This window comes from Lacerta agilis, chromosome 2, assembly GCF_009819535.1.
Source record: "Lacerta agilis isolate rLacAgi1 chromosome 2, rLacAgi1.pri, whole genome shotgun sequence".
Taxonomy (NCBI): Eukaryota; Metazoa; Chordata; class Lepidosauria; order Squamata; family Lacertidae; genus Lacerta; species Lacerta agilis.
In genome coordinates this window covers 6,114,070-6,139,454 of record NC_046313.1, presented here as the reverse complement: position 1 = coordinate 6,139,454, position 25,385 = coordinate 6,114,070, and the positions used below count along the sequence as shown (strand labels likewise).

Here is a 25,385-nt window from a genome sequence, read left to right as displayed (position 1 = left end):
GAGTTGATCACGGTGTAGATTTGCCAAGTGTGCCTTCCTTCCTTGGAAGTTGTTAAGCAGAGGTTCGATGGACACATGTCATGGATGTGTTAGCTGAGATTCCTGCATTTCATGGAGTTGGACTAGATGACCCTTGGGGCGACATCCACTTCTACAATTCTATGATTCTATATTTTTTCTTGTTGCACCATTTATGACAACTTCTAGGCCATGTGACTCAAAACCTTGCCTGAGACGGCATGTCCATTTAGTCTGAAGTCCCCCAGTTTAATGTATTTTGTTCCTAGGAAAATGAGAGGTAAAGCATTGTAGCTTCAGCTGAATCAGACAATAGCTCAGAATAATAATAAATCATTTCTCTTTAATTGTCCTCTCATTAGGAGCCTAAAAGATGCAATTAGACTTTGATTCCACCCACAGCTTGTTGGCTCATTTGGACAGCTGTGTAATGGCCAATGGTTATGCCTCCCCAACAATCACCCAGCCCTGGTAATCCTGAGGCAGCAGCGAGTTCTCTGGATCTCAAACATTTAGGCAGTAGAAGCAAGCTTTATTAATTACTACAATAAGCAAAGAAACAGCAACAGGTGCCAATATACAATTAAAGAACAGTCGTACCTTGTTTGCCAAACGCTTTGGAACTTGTACATTTCGGCTCCTGAACGATCGGAAACCAGAATGATTTTCAAACATCCGGCACAGCTTCTGTGGCTTCCAATTGGTTGCAGGACCTTCCCGCAGCCAATCAGAAGCGATGTTTTGGTTTCCGAATGTTTTGGAAGTCGAACAGACTTCTGGAACGGCTCAGCTATCCATCATTTTTTTTCCAGAGACATTCCAGAAACCGGGGACAGCACCCCTCTTTCTCAGGCCAAAATATGCTTGGCACTTTACCCGGTCAGTCCAAACTGGAATCTCGTTGGATTGCTGCAGCTGGGAATGGTATTAGTGTGGGAGAAGGAAAATCTGGACTGGAAAAATGTAGGGGGGAAGACTGGTGGGAGATTGAGATGGGAGGAGGGAAGATGGTGAGGAGAGGGGTGGGGTAAAAGAAAAGATGAGACTTAATAGGATGGCTAACCATGGTACTCCGACGTCAGAGGGTAAAAATGATTTGGAGAGTGGAAGAAATAAGATGGTTTTTATGAAAATGTGTTGATTATAGTATTTTTTAAGGTAGGAATTAGAAGTAATAAGAGCAATAGCTTTACTGAGTTAAGAGAAGAAAGGATATAAGAAGTTAAGATTTGGAAAGTGATGTTTTATTTGATAATAATAAGTTGTATGATATAAGATATGTTGATATTTTATTTGAAGATTAAGAATAATGGTGCATGATTGTTAAATTAGTTACAAAGTTACTAAAGTAAATTAGAATTGAACACAGAAGAGAGAACGGAGGAAGTCCCCCAAATAAGATTTAAAATAAGATATAATAAATAGATTGGTGTGTTCCTGTGTTTTTGTAGTGTCAGAGGTATGTATTAGTTTTTATTTGATTGTTATTTGTATTGTGTGTTGAGTTTGTTTTTATATGTAGAATGTATGTTTTTTATATGCTGTTTTTTATGTGGAAATACCAATAAATTTTATTTGGGGGGAAAAAAGGATTGCTGAAGCTGGGGGCGTTTATAGCATCCTGGAGCAGCTTCCCACCGTTTCTGCTTCAAAGAACTCGTATCTCGCCAGTACTGTTTTAACGCAGACACCTACCGGAGGAGATTCAGGGAGGTGGAGAAACCTGGGCCGAATGAAAGTCTGACACTGTTGGCAGACAAAATGTTGCAAAACTTTGAGTTGTGGGTGGCTGCGGAAGGTATACGAACTTTGGAAGATATGTACCAGCTGATACTGAGGGAGCAGTACTATAAAGCGTTGTCTCCTGAGTTGGCTAGTTTGGTGGCGGATCAGGCCCCGAGGACTCTAGATGAAGCGGCTAGGTTGGCGGAAACATTCAGGCAGAACCGCGCCGCCATAATGCTTAAACATCAGCCGGGAGGGGGGTGTACCATCACCCCTGGGGCTGGCGTGAAAGCAGGAGCGTCCGCTGGAGGCGAAGGGACTAAGGCAGCGTCTCCTGGGAAAGGGTCATCAACAGGAGGGGCTGACAAAGGGAAAGTAAATCCCAGTTCTGGACTGTGTTTTTTTTGTAAACGGCCTGGGCACGTCAAAAACGATTGCGTGGAATGGGCGAAGAAGAAGGGGGCTGTAGTGACATCTACCCCCGCGATACGGGCCTTCCAACAGAAGGAGGACTGGGACGTGGAAATCGCAAGGCTGCAACAGGCAAAGAACCAGGCAAGGGCGTCGAGCGAGGGCGTTTCCTCACCTGCGCCGAGCCAGCCGCCAGCAGCCGGGACCTCGGCGTCTGCATCGGTTCCGGGCGTACGCCTGGCCGAGACCAAGGGTGTGGCCGCCCCGCATAGGGAGTGGGCTCAAGCGCAGTTCACTGCACCCATCCGGGTAAATGGCATACGGGCATTGGCTTATCGGGACTCTGGGGCAGACGTTACGAGCGTGTCCAAGGAACTGGTGTTGCTGAGTCAGCTGCAGCCCCAGAGAATGAAGATCAGCCCGTATGGAGCCTCCCCATTTGACCAACTAACTGCCATGGTACAGGTGGAGTATAAGGGGTACGAAGGGCCACAGCTAGTCTTGGTCCACGAGCCCCATGCGTGCCCAGCGGAGGTCCTGGTGGGGAATGACTTGGCGTACAAGGTGTTTTTGAAGAACGGAATGGAGGACTGCTCTGTGGAAGCAACCCCTGGGGTTGAGACTCTGGAGGGAGGTGGGAGGTCGCTTATTAATGTAACATCGTTGGGAGTGTTGCAAGAGTTACCCTTTTTCCCTATGGAGGAGGGGGAGGAAAGTTCATCTTGTGCAGTCCCTACTACTCAAGATGAGGGGAGGGAGAAGGAGGATTCCTCATGCTTCCAGAGCCGAGAGGGAGGAGGGAGCATGGGGCCCATTACTCTTGAGGAAGGGGGGCTTGAAACTGCTGAAGGGCGGGGGGGGGGAGAAGCTTCCTACGCCTGGGAACAAGACATCTGGGGAACGTGAAACAGCTGAGTCACCTGAAGGGGGAGAAAGTTTGGTTGCCCAGCCTAGGAGGGAGGGGGAGGCCCCGACCCAGCTAGGAGATCAGCAGAAGCTTGGTCATGATGGTAAAGCTAGAGAGGAGAGTTTTTCGGTTGGGGATAGTGTGTTGATTTTGAGACCGGTACGACCACACAAGCTGGCTACGAAGTGGGAAGGGCCTGGTGTAGTAAAGCAAAGGCTCAGTGCTGTTCGCTATGTAGTAGAATGTAAAGAACTGCACGCCAAGCCCAGGGAGTACCACGTGAATGCCTTAAAGCTATACGTGACTCCTGAGATGGCAGGGGTGCTAGCTTATTTGAGCGGCCAGGAAAGGGACCCTCCAGGGCCCGTAGATTTGTTGGCCGAGTACAAGCAAGCCGGAAGCTTAGCCGAGGTTAAGCAGTTTCCTAAGCTGATAGAACGGCAGTCTGCAGAATCGCTGGCTAGAGAAGGTAAAGAATTTCAATCAGAAATTGCTGCGATGGAGTTTGGTGTTGCCGGACTACCAGTTCACAGTGACCCATATTCCTGGGAAGGCGAACGTGGCAGCTGATACTCTAAGTTGTTTTCATAAATCTGTGGAGTAGTTGCTTGCTCCAAAAGGTACTGAATAACTATTTGCCTCAGTAGTATCAAGAGGGGAAATTTGGGGCCTGGAACCCCAAATTTCCTTTTAGGAGGGAGGGTGTAGTGAAATACCAAATCTTTGGTTTTGGAAATAAAGGTTTCTGGGTAAAACAGAATTGAGGGTATCGCTGCACCATGGGAAAATGACCGAGAAATGCCCTTCGGGAATGTAAAAAGGAGTTGCCTTTAAGGATTTTACAATCAGTAGATCACTGGGGCTGTGTAAGTCTTGACTCTAGAGAGGCACCCTGGCCCTAATGAGAACTAGGCTGAGGCCAGCTGGTGTTTATTAAGTGGATGAGTAATCAAGGAGGTAACAGCCCAGACTCACAGCTGCCCTTTCATCTGTGACAGCTGAGACTAACGACCTAAGGGCAGTAATTGGCTAATGGGGTTAGAGGCTAGGTCCTCTATTGGATACTGAATAGAGGGTCCACGTGGGCTAACCTCTTATCAATGCTGGGCGGTGTCATGCAAAGGGGAAGCTAGGAGCTTACCAGCTTAGAGCTTTGCCTACTGCCGGAAGATTGCTGCTGAAGAGCTGAGGCATCTAAGGACTTTCTCACACCTACTAGCCTGTTATGGTTTGAGGGAACAACTAAGGACTTTTGCCAGCTCATTCAGATGCTAAAGCAGTTAAGTATCAAACCCTGCCTGAGGGAGAGGGATTAGTAAATGTGTCTAGTCTAGGCTAATTAGAATATTTGTTGTTTTAAGCATGTACCTTGTTTTTTGGAAACTGTGCCTTTTGTGTTTTGCTAACCTTTAATTAAAAGATGTTTTAGAGAACTCTTGTTCTTGTCTCCTGTTTGCTCTAACGTTTGCTTGGCTAATTCCAGTGCACCCATTTGGTCATTCTACCGTTAAGAGTTTAATATCTGTGGCTCGGTTAGAGCTGGGAAGGCTGTCTGCTGGAACGCAGGAGAAGCGGCCCTCGCGCTTTGTCCTGTGGCGTCAGCCAGGTTCCAAATCTCAGAGGGTGGTGGCAGCGAAAGATCTACCTTGACCCGGCCGGAGGGCTGGGTAGAGGCAAAAGTAAAAGAGGATTTTTTCCTCACTCCGGACGCCGGTGGCTGGGATAGCCGGAGGCGGGGGAGTGAGGAAATCCTACATTTCCCCCTACTTGCTACTGAAAGGGGTGGGGAGATCATACGACCCCCTAACAAGCTAGAAAAACCCCACCTGGTGGCAGGAGGTGGGGGGGGGGGAAACTTCCCTACACCATCTACTGGCTTTCCCTCAACAATATAACTGTAAAGCCTTTTCTTCAAAGCAATCGATTGTGCTTGCAAAAGTTTGTTTTTTTGTTGCATTTTCTATTTTGCATAAACAAGCAAAATAAAAACGTAAAGATAAAGATGCAGTTAGGCTTGTGTTCCATCCACAGATTGTTGGCTCATTTGGACAGCTGTAAAGGTTTTTCTTCAAAGCAATCTATACTGCTTGAGCAGGTTTGGGCAGAAAGCAGCTTATCACGAAGTCAACGATGGACGTTGGAAAGTAAGAGGCAGGAATGTGCAAGAACTTTGCCTCCCAGCCTGGAGAGTAGCGAGTGCGAGGGTAGCAGGATGTCAGGGCATGTTCTATACAGTCGGTGACCAGGTGAAGCTTGGTGCTGGAAGCGTTAAACACATCTTGGACAATTTTGCAAACTGTGTGAGAGAAATATGAAGCAAAACAGAAGTTAGTGCTGTAAATGTAGGGGGTAACCTAAATTTGTTGGGAGCTGAATGGATTGGTTAGCTTCTAGATACCTTTCCCTAGAAGAAGTAAATCAAACCAGATGCACCTGGAACTCTTTTAGAGGCTTCAAAACAGTCTCAATAGATTTAAATCTGCAATGGATGAACCTGTCCCTTTTGGTTTCTCTCAGTTTCAATATCTTCAAAATCTTTGAGTTTGGTTCCCCTCATTTCAGTTTATGATTTTTGGAAGTCACCAGCATTTCATTTTCACAATATACACATGTTGGCAAACATTATTTCCTTGCATAGTGCATTTTTGTTTATTGTGATCAATTTGCTTAGTGCGTTTTTGTATATTACGTTCATTTTTTATGCCAATTTCTCTCTAATATGCACATTTTTGTACACATTGTTGGTTTGGAGAACTTGTGGCTAAATTTAGAGGAGTTTGAATTCCTAAGCAGGGCTATGTATTGGTTAATATATTGTTTCATGAAGTGTGAATTGGGTAAGTTTGCAGGAAAATGCTAACCAGGCTGAAATCTCCTCCATGTCTACTCACAGTTCTCCAAGTACTGTTCCCCATAGGCTTCTTTGATGTCAGACGGCACTCGGTTCCATACTGTCTTTGAACCCTCTAATGCTTGTTTGCCAATGGATGTTTGGAAACCACCAGGTTCAACAATGCTGACTTGGACTCCAAAAGGATGGAGCTCTCGCCTGAAATGCAGGGGAATAAAAGAAGAAAATCATTGCCTACTGAGTCATTGGTCAGGAATGCAGGTCAGGAACTTGGATAGGAACATCTTGCTTTAAAAAAAAAATGAGGAGAAAGAAAAGATGGGAAATGGACCTCACCTGCCTTCTGCCCTCTTGCAGGAGCCTCGACATGCTCTACCCAGGAGAGGATTGTGTATGACACAGCAACAGTTGTATGAAGAGACAGTCATGAGGACATGCTTCAAAGTCAGGCTGATATATTAAATGCCTTCCTGAACGGATTTCTTCACCTAGTTGGGAAAGGTTGCTGCAGAGAGCAAGGAGCCTTTTCTGCCAGGTCTGCGTCCCACCCTCTTCCCTGCAGTCTCTGTCATCTCTGCCCAGTCTTCTTGTTAAGAGGGACAAGGCATCAAGGTCACTTGCATCAAAGGAACAGGACCCCCCGTTCTTTGGGTCCTGGGACCCCGCGTTCTAAAAAAGGAGCAATTAAGGGTTTTGCCAAACCTCCTTTGTGCAGAAGAGGATTACAGTGCAAACAACCCTGAGAAGATGCCACACAGAATTTCTCTCCGAATGCTACACCTTCATGCCTTAGTTGTTGGCATCCATGTATCTCGAGAGAGAGAATGGAGTGTGCCTCTGCGGGTGACATCCAACCACAGTGTTAGCAGCCCCGAAGGGACCTCCCTGCTACTTGAGCCTGGGCAGTGCATATCTGCAGATAACTGCACAGTCCCACACTGTGATATTTAAGTGGTACGTAAATAGTTGGGAAAAGCACCCACTTTTCAACTTGGTGATCAACATTTCTATAAAGCATGTTGGGCCAAAACTATTCAAAGTAAAACAGGGGGACATCCATAGCATGTTCACCATTAATGAGAAGGTCCTGGACTGAGAGCCACACATCCAATTGTGGGCTTGTGATTTGTAAAGTTTGGTTCAAGGCCAGATGTGGACATGGCCTGTGCCTGGATACATTCATCTCAAGTTGTGCGAGTCTTGGGTAAAGCCCCGGGCAGCTGCCATTTCCCAGCTCCTTCTTCCCTGCTGCCAGCCCTGTCTTATCCATAGGGGCTGCTGGCGTGGTGCGCCAGGGCGCCGGCCCCACCAGGGGTGCCCTCGCATGCCTGCCAGCATACCCTGCGCCCCCTCCCCAACCCGCCCCCGCCCCCATGGGCAGGCGGGCGCTCGTGTGCTGCTCCCGGGCAGGCTGCGAGCCGGCCGCCCTCGCCTCCCATCCCGCGCGGGGAGCCCCAGCCTGAGCACTGGAAGGGCACGCAGAGCCCCGCACTGCTCCAGCACCTCGCCCACCCCCTCTCCTGAGGGGCAGCCAGCACGGGAGGGAGGTGGCCCCAGAGGCGGAGAGGAGGCACGCCGGGGGTTCTGGAGGGATTGCCGCGCCACGGCAGCCGATCTGCCTGAGACGGCCCTGCCTGCAGCCCACTTTTTTTCAGACTTAGCTGGTGAAACATCCATGCAACTAAACCAGGAGGACTCGCATCAGCCACTTCCAGACTGACAAGTGGTTAGGGAGTATGGCAGATGTTGCACCAAACAAAGCAAAATTGGACATTAAAGAGCGGCTCTTTTTACCTCAGGCTGTCAGAGAAGGCTTCCACACCAAACTTTGATGGGCAGTAACCACCTCCAAAGCAGGCCAGGCGTCCACTCACACTGGAGACGTTGACCACCCTCCCTCTGGCTCTTCTCACCAGGGGCAGCATGTGTAGCGTCACGTCAATCATCCCAAGCAGGTTGACATTGATCACCTTTGCAAAGTCATCTTTGGTCAGCCATTCGTTGGGACCTGATGGTAGAGCTGTGCCGGCATTGTTCACCAAGCCCCAAAGCCCTGTGAGAAAGAATGTATGTTTTTCCTATTTCTGCTTGTCAGAAGAATGGTAAATATAGAAACCCAACCGCAAAATGAAAGAGGGGTGAAGATAGCAACAAATTCTGTTTCTCTTCCTCACAGAGCTTTGCCTCCCACGTCCCTTTCCATGTAGCTGCATCACACACGTGCATCAGAGACCGACAAGTGAATTTAGGATTCTGACAGTTACTTGCAAGGGAATTGTATTTTCTTGGGTTTTCTGGGGGAGGCACCTAAGAATAGGTTCACAATATCCACCCTACCCCTCTATAAAGGAACAGGGTCAGGGAAGCAAACCCCTTCGGACCCTCTTTATATACTGTACATATTGAAAAGGAGCAGCCAAGGGTTTTTCCCAAACTCCCTTGTTTGTAGGGCTTTATTCCAGGGAGAACTCACAGGAACTCAGTTCTGGCACCTCTCTGGTGGGCGCCGTTGCCATTCTGAGAGAATGAGGAAAGTGTTCATGGTGAGTTTGAGCACCTCTTTTTCTAGAAAAATAGCACGGCTTGTGAGGAAGAAGATGACGGGGCATGCAACCAGGAAAAGGTGCCATCTTAATGCCATCAATTCAGCAAGTCGACACTTTGATAATTAAGTGGTTTATAAATACCGGTAGCTGAAATTGCCGACAAAGGTCCGTATAGTTAAAGCTATGGTTTCCCCAGTAGTAATGTATGGAAGTGAGAGCTGGACCATAAAGAAGGCTGATCGCCGAAGAATTGATGCTTTTGAATTATGTTGCTGGAGGAGACTCTTGAGAGTTCCATGGACTGCAAAAAGATCAAACATATCCATCCTTAAAGAAATCAGCCCTGAGTGCTCACTGGAAGGGCAGATCCTGAAGTTGAGGCTCCAATACTTTGGCCACCTCATGAGAAGAGAAGACTCCCTGGAAAAGACCCTGATGTTGGGAAACATGGAGGGCACTAGGAGAAGGGGACGACAGAGGATGAGATGGTTGGACGGTGTTCTCAAAGCGGCTGGCATGAGTTTGGCCAAACTGCGGGAGGCAGTGGAGGATAGGGGTGCCTGGCGTGCTCTGGTCCATGGGGTCACGAAGAGTCGGACACGACTGAACGACTCAACAACAATAACAAATAGTTGAAATACGCACATTTTAAAACACCATAATCAACTTTTCTACAAATCACGTTGGGCTCTTCTATTCTCAAAGGCCTTTGCTATTTTCCTAAGTGACACAGGCAACACGGCCAGGCAGGTTGGCCTAGGACCTAGACAAAAGCATCTAGAGCAGGGGTCAGCACCCTAAGGCCCATGGGCCACAAGTGGCCCACGGGGGTCGTTTAACCAGCCCACAAGCCGCCCCCAAACCGAGCCGCTCACTCGATGAGTGCCCGCACACTGCGCTAAACCGGCACAGCATGGCATGGGGACTCGCTCCTGCAGTGCCAGAAATCGCATCTGCGCAGATGCCAGAAATCGTGGGCACATGCTCACACATGCGCACAATCCAGCCCAAACAGGGATTTCTACTGGAATGAACCGGCCCAGGCGTGGTAAACCTTGCCGACCCCTGATCTAGAGCATGGACAGCAAAAGTGGACTGAGAGCCACACATCCTATCTCAGGCTTGCAAATTCAAAAAACATAATTTTTTCATAATTCTGTTTGATATGCATTTTGTTGTAATGTTCATGAAATGAAGTACTAAAAAGAATTCTTTCAAAGCATTTATTCCATCATGCAACAGCAAGCTATCACTCAGCTTTGGAACACATTTTTAAAAGAAAAGCCAGATTAGTTTTTCAGAAATCTTTTAATTGAATAACTTTGTAAGGAAATGCCTGAAGTAACTGATAATATAGTTTGAAATTTTGTTTCTTCTGTTATATTTTACAGAATATAACAGAAGTCTCATTTATCCCAAATAGAACCCAATAAGGCAGACATGTATGTACAACATATATATTTTTTTAATGTGATCCCATTGAGATCCAAAGGGAAAAAATGGAAATATTTTAAAATCATTTAAATTTTCATTTTAAACCAAGTCCATCATATGACATATCATATTAAATTAAAAAAATCAGATATAAACTTAGTTTTGTCCATTCAACAAGTGTACAAAATATTAAGAAAATTGGGTGACATGGGATAAAAAGGTTGGATCACTTGATATTGAATGAAACATCTGGAGGTTGCATGTTGCAAAAGAAGAAACAACAGAGCTGCTCTTTTTACCTCAGGCTGTCAGAGAAGGCTTCCGCACCAAACTTTGATGGGCAGTAACCAACTCCAAAGCAGGCCAGGCGTCCCATCGAACTGCACACATTGACCACCCTCCCTCTGGCTCTTCTCACCAGGAGCAGCATGTGTAGCGTCACGTCAATCATCCCAAGAAGGTTGACATTGATCACCTTTGCAAAGTCAACTTTGGTCAGCCACTCATTGGCAGCTGTTGGGACACTGATGCCCGCATTGTTCACTAAGCCCCAGAGGCAGCCCTGTGTGAAGAAAGAAGGCATTTTCATCCTCTTAGGCAACCCCAGCAGCCAGACCCGTCTCTACCCTTGTGGCGCAAGTGGCGCGTCGCGCCAGGGCGCCAAGCTGCGGGGGGTGGTGGTCCTGGTTGGGAGTCGGGGCTGAGTTGGAGTCGTCCGGGACTCCAGGGAAGAGCCGAGTAGATTGGGACTCCAGGGAAGAGCTGAGAGAAGAGCAGATTGGGACTAGGGAAGAGCCTAGTAGACCGGGACTCCAGGGAAGAGCTGAGAGAAGAGCAGATTGGGAAGAGCCTAGTAGACCGGGACTCCGGGGAAGAGCCGAGTAGACCGGGACTCCAGGGAAGAGCTGAGAGAAGAGCCGAGTGGATTGGGACTAGGGAAGAGCCTAGTAGACCAGGACTCCAGGGAAGAGCCTAGTAGACCGGGACTTCAGGGAAGAGCTGAGAGAAGAGCAGATTGGGAAGAGCCTAGTAGACCGGGACTCCGGGGAAGAGCCGAGTAGACCGGGACTCCAGGGAAGAGCTGAGAGAAGAGCCGAGTGGATTGGGACTAGGGAAGAGCCTAGTAGACCAGGACTCCAGGGAAGAGCCTAGTAGACCGGGACTTCAGGGAAGAGCTGAGAGAAGAGCAGATTGGGAAGAGCCTAGTAGACCGGGACTCCGGGGAAGAGCTGAGAGAAGAGTAGAGTACACTGGGACTAGGGAAAAGTCGAGTAGACCGGGACTCCAGGGAAGAGTCTAGAGCTGAACGGAGCTCGGGAAGAGCCCTGCAGTGCCCGAAGCTGCCACTGGGAGGCGCAGGGAGGCGCCGGACCTGCTCTTCTCCCAGCAGCGCCTTGGAGGAAACCTGCAGCCGCGCAGCGAAAGGCTAGACTGATTTTAGAAAGGGATTTCTGCACCGGAGTCTCGAAGAAGAAAGCAGCAGCCCCAAGGCGACGGCGACACCAGAGGCGGCCAACGCGGAGACTTGACAGTGCTCGCTGCTGTTCTGTGGCGGGTAGCACGACTTCAGCAGCAGATCAGACCAGAGTCGTCGTAAAACACACCATTTAGCAAACAGAAAACAATTTAGCGGATTTTGGACATGGGCTTGATCGCAATAAAACCACGATGAGCTTATAACACCCCCCCCCCCTAAAAAAAGCTGCTGTTTGCTTTCTGTTTGGTTTTGAAAAATGCAAGCCCATCGGAGGCCTTTTTTATATTTTCAATAGCAGTGCTCCCGATAGCCTTGCGTTTGCTTATAAATCACAGGCGAGGGGGGGGGGCCGCCGGGGGAACTACAACTCCCAGAATCCCCTCTGCTTGGTTTTTGTTCGGGGCAGATGCAAAGGAGGCGCCGACAGAGAGAGAGAGAGAGAGGGAGAGATGGGGGGGGGGAGGACTGCAAGTCCCAGCAGCTAGGGTCTGGCTGTCTGAATCCCAAGAGATCTAGCGGAGACATTGGATCTGGAGGTGGGGAAGAGGAAAGGGATCTGCTGGGAGTGGGGTGCGGTGCGGTGGGGTGGCGCTCTCCCCCCCCCTTGGTGAATTGCATCCTCCTGGAGGAGCCTCTGCGCAATTGAGCCAATGCAGGTGAGGGTCCAGGAACAGGGGCGCTTGCCCTCCTGGAGAAGGAGGGTGGGTGGGGTAGGCACAAGCGCTAACAAAGTGCGGGGGCCGCCTGCCTCGCCCCCCCTCCACCCTTCTGCTAGCTTGAATGGGGGCTCGTGTGTCTGTGTGTGTGGTTTTTGGTGGGGGGGGAGAGATGCTCCCCAGGCAGCTTGGATCGGGGCTGGTGGCGGAGGCAATAGCAGTAGCAGAACGCCGGCCGATCTCTTCCTTTCGCCTGCGCGCTTCCCCATCTCTGTCTTTTCCCCTGATGGAGAGCAGGTCGCTGAGAAGGTCCCCAGGGCCTGGTGGCCGTAGCTCCCCCCCCCCCTCCCTCCCCGAAACCAAGGCCATTTTGAGGGTGAGCGGGAAAGGTGGTTTGAGGTGGATCCCGGCCAAGGCGAGGTGGCCGTGCTGAGCTTTCAGCCGCCGGAGCATCCGGCCAGGGAAGTCAGCTTGCCGTTTTCTGGTTTCGCCCCCCTTTTTGGGTGTGTGCGGGATCTTACCCGCTGGGCCTTACGAGAAGTTTACCAACGGGGGAAAGGGGCGGGGCAAGCTGCACCTGATGAGCTGCTGCCTGCTTTGCAGCAGATGAAGATGCAGGAGTTCGGTGCAGGGTCCATGAGTGAAAATGGAAGTCCCAAGGGGGGGGGGGGAGAGCGCCGGATAGGCTTAAGACGGCCCTGCCAGCAGTGCTCAATAAAGTTGGAAATAAGCTAATCACATGCATAAGTTTGTGTTTACTTATGGAACCCTAATCACAATTCTTCCTAATATTATTTTTTCTCAATTGTTATCCCTGTTCTTCATTTCGCACATTGTGAGCCTGCAAATGAATACAGAGAGGGCATTCTAATCCCTGGTCCCACCAATAGCACAGAGGCAGCACAAGGAAGGTAGAGATTCACCTTTGTTCCCAATGCACCCTTTCACCCACTCCGTCGCTGCTGCCACACTCTCTGTGCTGGTGACATCCAGAACGGTGGTTTTCAAGCGCTCTGAGGTGGCCTTGTCCAGCTGCTCTGCCCCCTTCTGCGTGAGACAGGCTGCCAGCACCCGCAGGCCCCGGGCATCCAGCTGCCTGGCAAGTAGGTTCCCAAAGCCAGAGTCACACCCCGTGATGAAGACATATTTCTCCCTCAGGTTCTCCACCGTCTGTCTCTCCTGGTACCATCGGCGAAGGAAGTAAAGCCCCAGCAGGGCAGCCAGGTAGAGCCACATGGATGAAACCTGCAGGGAAGAAGCTGGCAGCACTTGGAGGATGATATTTCTAATTCCTGCTCCACCAAGAACTTCACTGGAAGACCTTTTACGTTGCCACCACTCAATTTAGCTTCCTTCGCAGTGTTGTTGAGGCGGGCTAAAAGAAGTATAAATATTAACTCTAGCTAGCTGCTTATTAACTGAACAACTAAATAAAGAGGAACGGTATGACCCTATCTACATCTATAGACATAAGCAACACTGAGCTCAAATATTGTGCAAGCTCAGCATTAGCACCCATCAGGTCAAATGCCAGGTGTAGTAACCTAAGGCCCTTGGGCCGGATGCGGCCCAATCGCCTTCTGAATCTGGCTCGCTGGCACTCCAGGAATCAGCGTGTTTTTACATGAGTAAAATGTGTGCTTTTATTTAAAATGCATCTCTGGGTTATTTGTGGGGCATAGGAATTCGTTCATCCCTCCCCCCAAAAAATATAGTCCTGCCCCGCACAAGGTCTGAGGGACGGTGGATCGGCCTACGTCTGAAAAAGGTTGCTGACCCCTGTATGCCTTATGTTGCCATTATGGCACCACATATTGCACTTGCTCAAGGTCCGAACCCTGGTTTGTTTTGTGTGGTCAAACTCTCCCCGGGGTGGGGGTTGGCCGCCCCTGGTGTCACCACTGAGGGGGATGACAAAATGGCATGCGGTTCGAGGTGACCTTTATTAAAGTGTTGGTGCTGACTTTTAAAGCCCTTAAACGGCCTCAGCTCACTATACCTGCAGGAGCAACTCCACCCCCATCGTTCGGCCCAGACACTGAGGTCCGGCCCCGAGGGCCTTCTGGCGGTTCCCTCACTGCAAGAAGTGAGGTTACAGGGAACCAGGTGCGACGAACCTCCACTTCAGACTCTCCCCTCGTTACTAAGTGAATTTTTAATCAGGTGTTCTGGGTCAAATTACAATGCACCCCACCTGTCCCTCTGAGGTCCGTCTGTTATTTCACTTCCCTTTGATTAATAATCTGGGAATTTCTTAGTAACGGGAGTTTTCCTGTCCAGCGGCCATGGCCAGTTATATCCTCTGCTCTGGGCTTCAGGGGTTAACCTCTCCTTTGCCTACAGTTCGGGGTCTCTCTTTATTAGATCCCCTCACTATATCAGTAAGCTAAGCCCTCTTAGCAACTCTGTGGCAATACCAGGGTTTCCGCCCGCTAGCCCCTCCTGAGGGAACTCCAAGACACAAACTATCACCCTTCAGGTTAGTTTTGTCCTTTCCCTGAGTTCACCTCCTCAAGAGCCTATATAACTCGCTGGACCAAATGAACGGCGATATTTTCTTAGCTCAACAATAAGAGGCCTTTATTTCTTACAGAACATAACTGTTTCAGTGATGGTTCATAAGCTTGGTTTCATAACAGTGTAAACTCTTTCTTTCAGCAACATATACACATCTTCAACGATCCTAACCTAACCTACCCAAACCTATCCTGGCCCCACACCCTCCTTCTTCCAGTCACCACTCTCCTCACACTAACGGCTGCTCCCTCCTTTTAAAGAGCGGAAGGTCCCATTCTTTAAGAATGGATAGGTTTGATCTTCTTGCAGTCCATGGGACTCTCAAGAGTCTCCTCCAGCACCATAATTCAAAAGCATCAATTCTTCGGCGATCAGCCTTCTTGATGGTCCAGCTCTCACTTCCGTACATTACTACTGGGAAAACCATAGCTTTAACTATACGGACCTTTGTCGGCAAGGTGATGTCTTTGCTTTTTAAGATGCTGTCTAGGCCTTTCTCCCAAGAAGCAGGCGTCTTCTAATTTCATGACTGCTGTCACCATCTGCAGTGATCATGGAACCCAATAAAGTGAAATCTCTCACTGTCTCCATTTCTTCCCCTTCTATTTGCCAGGAGGTGATGGGACCAGTGGCCATGATCTTAGTTTTTTTGATGTTGAGCTTCAGACCATATTTTGCGCTCTCCTCTTTCACCCTCATTAAAAGGTTCTTTAATTCCTCCTCACTTTCTGCCATCAAGGTTGTATCATCAGCATATCTGAGGTTGTTGATATTTTTTCCGGCAATCTTAATTCCGGTTTGGGATTCATCCAGCCCAGCCTTTCGCATGATGAATTCTGCATATAAGTTAAATAAGCAGGGAGACAATATACAGCCTTGTTGTACTCCTTTCCCAATTTTGAACCAATCAGTTATTCCATATCCAGTTCTAACTGTAGCTTCTTGTCCCACATAGAGATTTCTCAGGAGACGGATGAGGTGATCAGGCACTCCCATTTCTTTAAGCACTTGCCATAGTTTGCTGTGGTCGACACAGTCAAATGCCTTTACATAGTCAATGAAGCAGAAGTAGATGTTTTTCTGGAACTCTCTAGCTTTCTCCATAATCCAGCGCATGTTTGCAATTTGGTCTCTGGTTCCTCTGCCCCTTCGAAATCCAGCTTGCACTTCTGGGAGTTCTCGGTCCACATACTGCTTAAGCCTGCCTTGTGGAATTTTAAGCATAACCTTGCTAGCGTGTGAAATGAGTGCAATTGTGCGGTAGTTGGAGCATTCCTTGGCACTGCCCTTCTTTGGGATTGGGATGTAGACTGATCTTCTCCAATCCTCTGGCCACTGCTGACTTTTCCAAACTTGCTGGCATATTGAGTGTAGCACCCTAACAGCATCAGCTTTTAAAATTTTAAGTAGTTCAGCTGGAATATCATCACTTCCAACTCCCTTTTATACTTTGTTCCTGGAACTACTGGCAGTCACCACACAGAGAAGCTCTTAAATTGAACAAACGGAGCACTTTCTACTTTTTCACTTCTCCTAGCTCAGTGTTTTTCAACCACTGTTCCGCGGCACACTAGTGTGCCGCGAGATGTTGCCTGGTGTGCCGTGGGGAAAATTGAAAAATTCCCTCGCGGGGGCTTGGGAACCACCACCTTCTTGGGGTCTTCTGTCCCAGTTTGAGGCGGCGGCAGCGGAGGCAACGGAGGCGGCAGAGTCGGCTTCTTGAAATCCCCCATTCCTTCACAGCTCTCCTTCGCGGGATCCGCCATTTTAGCGGGCCCGGTTCTCAAAGCGTCCCCCCGCGGAAACCACCGCCGTCACACTTTGGTTCCGGGAAGGGAGTCACCGTCTTCGAGGGCTCGGCCTTTGCACGCGCCCTCCCGCGGGGGTAAGTGGGTCCCGAGTTTATATGTTCGCGTGTGTGCCTGTGCGCGCGCTCTGCTACCTAAAGGCTGGAAATCCACATGGCATTTTTATTATTACAAGCGAGGGGGAGAGAAGAATGGAGGGTCGGGAGCGATATGCCTCTGGATGCCAGCTGCTGGGAGAGAGCGCCGCCGCCTCACTCAGGTCGCACTTGTGGGCTACCCTCGGGGGCACCCGGCTCACCGGTGGCTTTTGACTTGAATCAACAGGGCTCCTTGCTGTTCTTGCGGAGGGCTCCTGGTGGTGGGCATCCCGGTCAAACCCATTTCCTTGCATGGCAGGGGTCAGACTAGATGGCCCCTCCGTCAGGACCCCTTCCAACTCTGCTGTTCTATGATATGGAGGGTGGTCACCTGAGAGACTGAGAAGGGCGCGGAAGGCTTTCCTGGCTGCCTTTGAAAGACCGTGTGTGTCTCTCTCTGTGTGTCTGTACAGGAAACCTGTGCACCCTTTGCCTGAGTGGAAATTTATTGGGCACGCTCAAACGACCTCTCCTTTTCACCTGGAGTAGCTCCCACAATGGGGCAGGTTTGCTTCACTTTGCAGGTGTTGTTGATTTTGTTTGAACCCTCAACGTTCTTGCAGCCTGCCTCTGTACTAGAAAGTCAGCCCACTTTCCCTCTGAGCCTCCTTTAGTATGTGTTGTTCAACTGTCACTAAAATGAGGACACAATTTTTGCAATACAGGGGCACGGTGAATACTTGAAGTGTGCAGATACCTACTTACCTGCTCTCATATGTGAAGCAGTTCTTAAAACGACTTGCCTTTAGCACATATGTATCTGAATAAAGAAGCACCCTGCTGCAGCACAGCAACATTTTCACATGTAAATGTGCCAGTGAGGAGAATCTGTGCCCCCACCTACTCCTTTTGTCTGGTGTTCCCCAGGCAAACAATCTAAACCAGGGGTCCCCACCATTTTGGGGCCTGGGGACACATTTGGAAATCTAAGAAGTGGTAATGAGCATGTTATAAGAACTTAATGTCTCAAATATATAAATAAAATGTACAAGGTAAACACGTACACAAATATATAAACCACATGTCTGGAAAAGTACAGGAAGACAGTCCTGAAACCATTTTGACTCTCCCAAACTGACCAAATGTTTCTCTGCGAGGAGGGAGAAAATGGAAAAACCTCCCCAAGTAATTATAAAATACTTTCTTTGTGTTTATTTGATTCCTATTCAAGAGAATTACTTTATATATAGTTAATATAGGCACAGAGTTAATTTTTTTAACATTTTCTAATGGTGGTGTGCCTCGTGATTTTTTTCATGAAACAAGTGTGCCTTTGCCCAAAAAAGGTTGAAAAACACTGATCTAAAGGGAGAGAGAAGCGGAGCGAGGCTTGTTGCACTAGGCAGGCGCACAAAACGGATCAACAGGTTCCTCCTGCAAAGCGGACCCTTGCTCCGAAAGTGGGGGTGGTGGGGAATCGTTGTCTTCCAAGTCCTGGCTCCTCCTTCGTCAAAGAGCACAAGGACCACCACGTTAAAAAAAATGAAAGAGAGTCCCAGGAGGGTGCCTTATTGAGGCAGGGGAGTAAAAAACGCGGGTCGAACTTCGTCAAAGTGCTCCCAAGGTGTGCAAAACTTCCCTCCTTTGCCCCCCATTGCTTTGGCTGCAGCCTCTCGGGTTTTTTGCCCAGCTCACAACAGGACTCCTTTACACCTACCTTGCCTGTCAAGTCGTTTGCACCCGTGTCCCTTCCGTTTGCACCCTTAACCATGTACTGTACCCCTATGTAACCCAACCACGTGGCAGTCACCACCTGTAGGCAGGCATTGTCTCTTTGGCTGCCGATTCCCGGCTTTTCCGACCGCATTCTGAACCTCGATATCGTAATTTTTATTTTTATTTTTTTACAACACTTCCATTCAAGCTGAGCTTGGATTCCAGTTTTCAGGAGGGATAGAAAGCTGGATTGGAGCAGCGATGCTACTGCAAACAGTGAGGCTTTCTTCAATGTGTAAGTGGGGGCTCAGATTTCAGCTTTAGAAAAGGAGAAACCCTTACCTGCTGCTGCTGCTATATAAAATAAAGGTCTGGAGCCCAGCAAAATGGTTCTTATCCTTTCCTAAAAATGACCGGCCTTGTCCCTGCTAACAAGTGGAATGGGCAGAGGTACCAGAGGTTACAGATAACAATGAAGTGGGGCTCCCTCCAGCCTTTTGTCCCTCTCTTCAGCGACGCATTTAGATTACCAACAGTTTATCAACCTGGTGGTCTTTCCGTTACACACACCCACAAACACCCACTGCTCCCTTCAGCGTGAATCTTCTGGTTATCCTTCGCCCTTCCTTGAAACGTACCTGGATCTGTACCAAGCAAGAAAGAACAGGGATCTTCACCACTCCTTTCAGTTCTTTTTTATTATTATTAAGGATTTTCTTGATTTACAGCAGTATGCAATGTGTCTCTTGTATTTTCCCATATAACTTTTTTACAAATTGGTTGTTGTTGTTGAGACATTAGGGAGAGAATGGGAAGAGAGGTGGCTGGGATGGGTGGGGTAGGGTGACGATGTTTCTGCCATGCAATCTGGAAACACCAGAATGTTCTTTTCTTTGGCATCCAAAATAGCTCAACGTGTTCCTCCATTGATTTAGCTATCATAGGGAGAGATGCCCAGAAGGCAAATTTCCCCAGAATATTAAATTTGCCACCTGTGTTGCTGCAGATCCAACTTTGCATTTGTTTGTTTCTCTCACGCAGGTTGCAAATCGTTCCAACAACTGTTTCTGCACACCAGCAGCAAAAAGGAAACACAAAATGCTTTAACAGTCATGTCTGGAGTCTTTCTCTATATACTAGAATTCATGCACCAAAGCAAGCTGGTCTGGTCCAGCCTCTCCCTTCCTACTCTAGGTGAAATGTAATTTTGCAAGCACTCTGCCCATCTTTCTAGCAGCAGGAGGGATGTGCTTCTGCAAGAAGGATATGCTCAACCCCAGGCTTTTTTTCCTGCGCTAGACTAATGATTTGAGTTATTTGCTCCATCCATATATGAACGGGACACAGGGGAAAGGGGCTGAATTTGTGGCACAAAGTTCTGCAGTGGGAGGGATTCGGTGTGTTTCCTTCACCAACAGATTCCCCAATTAGTTTAAAGAAGGCAGTTAAATTTCACCACCTAATTGGGATGAGCCAATCCTTGCCGGAAGGGAGGAGCTCCCTTTGAAGCCAGTGGAGTATGAAAAACAGCAGCAGGCAGATAAGGAGCCACTGCAAACAGGAGAAGGAAGCCTTGCTTTCCCTGCCATACAACTGAAGCTGAGGGCCTTTCCTCTCATCAGCTGCAGGTTTGTCTCTTCCCTTTTCAATTATACATGATAGTGAGTAACTTCCACTCACCACTAACATGTGCTCAGAGCAACTTAATTTCAAACTAATATTCAGTAGGTGACACTTTTCTCAAGCTTCGGGCTGGGGGAGGGGGGGAATCTTCACTTCCTGAATTCCTTCTTCCCGTGCACCCCTTAAAGGCCCAGAAACATTTCCAGAAAAAGTTCAGAACTTTAAAAGGTACAAGATCTACCCCAGTCTCATATTTCTTCCCATTTATTACTCAGAAGGAGACAGGAATTTAGCACTTAGTAGAAACGCAGCATCAAAAGGGTTGGTGTCCATCAACTACAAAATACCTCGTGACATTTGACGGGAAAAGTTTCTTCATACAAAACAAGCCCGGGAATGAGACCTTGGGACAGTTAGGCTGGTGCAGAATGTGGGCCCAAATGCCTCTATGTTCTGTTTAAATTAAGAGTGGAGAAAACACTTTTAAGGTCTTACACCGACGGCATCTGACACCACAAAAATGTAATCACCTTAATTTGTCTTCATCTCCACTTTCTTGGAGGGGTTTTAGTGTTGTTGGCCCCTGTTCCATTTGTGGTGCACCCGTGAGAAAACAAGGCGTTTCTGCATAAATAAATTAGTCTTATTACATGACATAGCAGTGTCATGTGTTGTGCAACTGGCTCTGTTTAGTTTTTCTCATGAACACTTAAAGAACTTGCAACCTAAGAAACTAACCACATTCCATCTTGTGCTGGCCTCGCAGCTTTTAACATGGATTTGAAAGAAATTGGATCAGTTGCAACTTGTATTATGGAGACAGAAAATATGGACCATTGAGCTTGCACAATATTTGAGCTCAGTGTTGCTTACGTCAATAGATCTATATATAGGAACATACTGTTCCACTTTTTTGTTGTTTAACTAATAAGAAGCTAGCTAGAGATATTATTTATACTTCTTATAGCCCCCCCTTGCTCCAAGCAGCTCATTGCATCTTGCACAATTTCTCCTTCCCCTCAACCACACTGCAAGGGAGGCTAAATTGACTGGTGGCAACATCAAAGGTCTTCCGGTGAAGTCCTTGGTAGAGCCGGAATTAGAAACATCCTCCTCCCAGTCCTGCCAGGGGTGTTTGTGCCCTCATTCTTGCCAGCTTCTTCCCTGCAGGTTTCAGCCATGTGGCTCTACCTGGCTGCCCTGCTGGGGCTTTACTTCCTCCGCCGATGGTACAAGGAGAGACAGACGGTGGAGAACCTGACGGAGAAATACGTCCTCATCACCGGCTGTTCCCGTGGCTTTGGGAACCACCTTGCCAGGCAGCTGGATGCCCGGGGCCTGCGGGTGTTGGCAACCTGTACCACACAGAAGGGGGCAGAGCAGCTGGAGAAGGTCACCTCAGAGCGCTTGAAAACCACCGTTCTGGATGTCTCCAGTACAGAGAGCGTTGCGGCAGCGACGGAGTGGGTGAAAGGGTGCATTGGAAACAAAGGTGAATCTCTACCTTCCTTGTGCTGCCTCTGTGCTATTGGTGGGACCAGGGATTAGAAGTGCCTCTCTGTATTCATTTGTAGGCCACGTTCCAACAAAATATCAGAGCCAGTTCCAGACATATGGCTGCATGAGAACATGGGACACCCCCTCCCGGAATCCTGGGAATTGTCGTTTGTCCAAAATGCTGAGTTGAAAAGTTGAAACAACATTCCAGCTTGACATATACTTTCTCTAGTCTTTGGGGTTCCCAATCTAACTCAAACTCGGTGTAGGGAAAGAGAATACATTGTTCTAACAGCAAAGGGGAAAGAAGAAGAATGATGTTAAAACAGAAGGCAAATTTAACAGAGAAGGGCACGGGCATTTTTGTTCTTTTCATTACTTTTTAAATACTGTATCACTTTTGGCGTTTTGCTGTGTGAGGAGTTTCTGAATGCAGCAAAACTCTGGGCAGCAGCGGCGTAGCAACCCCAGAACCCCAACCCCAAACACACAGCAGCCACTGTGCCACACTATAGACCCATGGAATGCAATGTGGGTCCCCATTCCTTTAACATGCTTCCCTGACCCTGTTCCTTTATAGAGGGGTAGGGTGGATATTGCAAATGTATTATTTAGGTAACAAAGAAAAACCCTCCCCCAGAAAACCCACGAAAATCCAATTCCCTTGCAAGTAACTGTCACAATCCTAAATTCACTTTTAGCCTGATCTTTTGAAAAGAGAAACAAGTCCTAGTTAGTTCAGTTTAATTTACATTCAAATAAGTATGCAGCAGACTGAAGCCTTAAAATGGTCGCTCTTTTATTCATTTCAATAAATTGATGCCCAATATAAAGAACAGGTTGAAAAATGAAGAACACATGTAACCCTAGTGGTTAGAGGAGCTTGTCGGTCTCTGATGCACGAGTGTGATGCAGCTACATGGAAAGGGACGTCGGAGGCAAAGCTCTGTGAGGAAGAGAAACAGAATTTGTTGCTATCTTCACCCCTCTTTCATTTTGCGGTTGGGTTTCTATATTTACCATTCTTCTGACAAGCAGAAATAGGAAAAAAAACATACATTCTTTCTCACAGGGCTTTGGGGCTTGGTGAACAATGCCGGCACAGCTCTACCATCAGGTCCCAACGAATGGCTGACCAGAGATGACTTTGCAAAGGTGATCGATGTCAACCTCCTTGGGATGATTGACGTGACGCTACACATGCTGCCCCTGGTGAGAAGAGCCAGAGGGAGGGTGGTCAACGTCTCCAGTGTGAGTGGACGCCTGGCCACCTTTGGAGGTGGTTACTGCCCGTCAAAGTTTGCTGTGGAAGCCTTCTCTGACAGCCTGAGGTAAAAAGAGCCGTTCTCTAATGTCCTCTTTTGCTTAGTTTGGTGCAACATCTGCCACACTCCCTAACCACTTGTCAGGCTGGAAGTGGCTGATGCGAGTCCTCCTGGTTTAGTTGCATGGATGTTTCACCAGCTAAGTCTGAAAAAAAGTGGGCTGCAGCCCCTGGCGTGCCTCCTCTCCGCCTCTGGGGCCACCTCCCTCCCGTGCTGGCCGCCCCTCGGGAGAGGGGGTGGGTGAGCGGGAGATGGGGGCGTGGCGCTGGAGCGGCACGGGGCTCTGTGCGCCCTTCCAATGCTGAAGGCTGGGGCTCCCCGCGCGGGATGGGAGGCGAGGGCTGCCGGCTCGCAGCCCGCCCGGGAGCGGCATGGGCGGCAGTGGCTGCACCGGTGGCGGGCGAGCGCCCGTCCGTGGGGGCGGGGGCGGGTTGGGGAGGGGGCGCAGGGTATGCCGGCGGGCTCGTGGGGGCGCCCCTGGGGGGGGCGGCACCCTGGCGCACCGCACCAGTAGCCCCTATGGATAAGACAGGGCTGGCTGCAGGTAAGAAAGAACGGGGAAATGGCAGCTGCCCAGACGTTTACCCAAGACTCGCACAACTTGAGATGATTGTATCCAGGCACAGGCCATGTCCACATCTGGCCTCGAACCAAACTTTTCAAATCACAAGCCCACAATTGGATGTGTGAGTCTCAGTCCAGGACCTTCTCATTAATGGTGAACATGCTATGGATGTCCCTCTGTTTCACTTAGAATAGTTTGGGCCCAACATGCTTTATAGAAATGTTGATTACCATGTTGAAAAGTGTGTGCTTTTTCCAACTATTTACGTACTACTTAAATATCACAGTGTGGGACTGAGCAGTTATCTGCAGATATGCACTGCCCAGGCTCACGTAGCCGGGAGGTCCCTTTGGGGCTGCTAACACTGTGGTTGGACGTCACCCGCAGAGGCACACTCCATTCTCTCTCTCTCGAGATACATGGATGCCAACAACTAAGGCATGAAGGTGTAGCATTCGGAGAGATATTCTGTGTGGCATCTTCTCAGGGTTGTTTGCACGGTAATCCTCTTCTGCACAAAGGAGGTTTGGCAAAACCCTTAATTGCTCCTTTTTTAGAACGCGGGGTCCCAGGACCCAAAGAACGGGGGTCCTGTTCCTTTGATGCAAGTGACCTTGATGCCTTGTCCCTCTTAACAAGAAGACTGGGCAGAGATGACAGAGACACCAGGGAAGAGGGTAGGACGCAGACCTGGCAGAAAAGGCTCCTTGCTCTCTGCAGCAACCTTTCCCAACTAGGTGAAGAAATCCGTTCAGGAAGGCATTTAATATATCAGCTAGAATTTGAAGCATGTCCTCATGACTGTCTCTTAATACAACTGTTGCTGTGTCATACACAATCCTCTCCTGGGTAGAGCATGTCGAGGCTCCTGCAAGAGGGCAGAAGGCAGGTGAGGTCCATTTCCCATCTTTTCTTTCTCCTCATTTTTTTTTTTAAAGCAAGATGTTCCTATCCAAGTTCCTGACCTGCATTCCTGACCAATGACTCAGTAGGCAATGATTTTCTTCTTTTATTCCCCTGCATTTCAGGCGAGAGCTCCATCCTTTTGGAGTCCAAGTCAGCATTGTTGAACCTGGTGGTTTCCAAACATCCATTGTCACACAACCATTAGAGGGTTCAAAGGCAGTATGGAACCGAGTGCCGTCTGACATCAAAGAAGCCTATGGGGAACAGTACTTGGAGAACTGTGAGTAGACATGGAGGGGATTTCAGCATGGTTAGCATTTTCCTGCAAACTTACCCAATTCACACTTCATGAAACAATATATTAACCAATACATAGCTCTGTTTAGGAATTCAAACTCCTCTAAATTTAGCCACAAGTTCTCCAAACCAACAATGTGTACAAAAATGTGCATATTAGAGAGAAATTGGCATCAAAAGTGAACGTAATATACAAAAACGCACTAAGCTAATTGATCACAATAAACAAAAATGCACTGTGCAAGGAAATAATGTTTGCCAACATGTGTATATTGTGAAAACTGAAATGCTGATGACTTCCAAAAATCATAAACTGAAATGAGGAGAACCAAACTCAAAGATTTTGGAGATATTGAAATTGAGAGAAACCAAAAGGGACAGGTTCATCCATTGCAGATTTAGATCTTTTGAGACTGTTTTGAAGCCTCCAAAAGAGTTCCAGATGCATCTGGTTTGATTTACTTCTTCTGGGGAGAGGTATCTAGAAGCTAACCAATCCATTCAGCTCCCAACAAATTTAGGTTACCCCCCCCCCCCATTTACAGCACTAACTTCTGTTTTGCTTCATATTTCTCTCACACAGTTTGCAAACTTGTCCAAGATAGCGCTAAAACTTCCAGCAGCAAGCTTCACCTGGTCAGTGACTGTATAGAACATGCCCTGACATCCTGCCACCCTCGCACTCGCTACTCTCCAGGCTGGGACGCAAAGTTCTTGTACATTCCTGTCTCTTACTTTCCAACATCCATTGCTGACTTCGTGATAAGCTGCTTTCTGCCCAAACCTGCTCAAGCAGTATAGATTGCTTTGAAGAAAAACCTTTACAGCTGTCCAAACGAACCAACAATCTATGGATGGAATATAAGCCTAACTGCATCTTTATCTTTACGTTTTTATTTTGCTTGTTTATGCAAAATAGAAAATGCAACAAAAAACAAACTTTTGCAAGCACAATAGATTGCTTTGAAGAAAAAGCTTTACCGTTATATTGTTGAGGGAAAGCCAGTAGATGGTGTTCCTGTTTTCAAT

General features: G+C 48.3%; 2 protein-coding genes across 2 annotated transcripts in view; one reads left to right on the top strand and one right to left on the bottom strand.

Moving 5' to 3' along the window:
* Window positions 1-5,122: 5,122 nt before the first annotated feature.
* LOC117040569 (retinol dehydrogenase 16-like) overlaps window positions 5,123-25,385 on the bottom strand; it is a 29,930-nt gene continuing 9,667 nt past the window's right edge. The window contains exons 2-5 of the mRNA XM_033138412.1: window positions 12,949-13,270; window positions 7,707-7,965; window positions 5,953-6,110; window positions 5,123-5,357 (exon numbers count right to left, since the gene is read on the bottom strand). Of these exons, the coding sequence (XP_032994303.1) occupies window positions 5,140-5,357; window positions 5,953-6,110; window positions 7,707-7,965; window positions 12,949-13,261 (948 nt within the window). The 5' untranslated portion in view covers window positions 13,262-13,270 and the 3' untranslated portion in view covers window positions 5,123-5,139. The remainder of the gene's footprint in view (window positions 5,358-5,952; window positions 6,111-7,706; window positions 7,966-12,948; window positions 13,271-25,385) is intronic.
* LOC117040505 (retinol dehydrogenase 16-like) lies at window positions 19,539-25,174 on the top strand. The gene is made up of 5 exons (XM_033138367.1): window positions 19,539-19,771; window positions 20,937-21,258; window positions 22,336-22,594; window positions 24,182-24,339; window positions 24,940-25,174. Exons 2-5 carry the CDS (start codon window positions 20,946-20,948, stop codon window positions 25,155-25,157), a joined length of 948 nt encoding a protein of 315 aa, XP_032994258.1. The 5' UTR covers window positions 19,539-19,771; window positions 20,937-20,945; the 3' UTR covers window positions 25,158-25,174.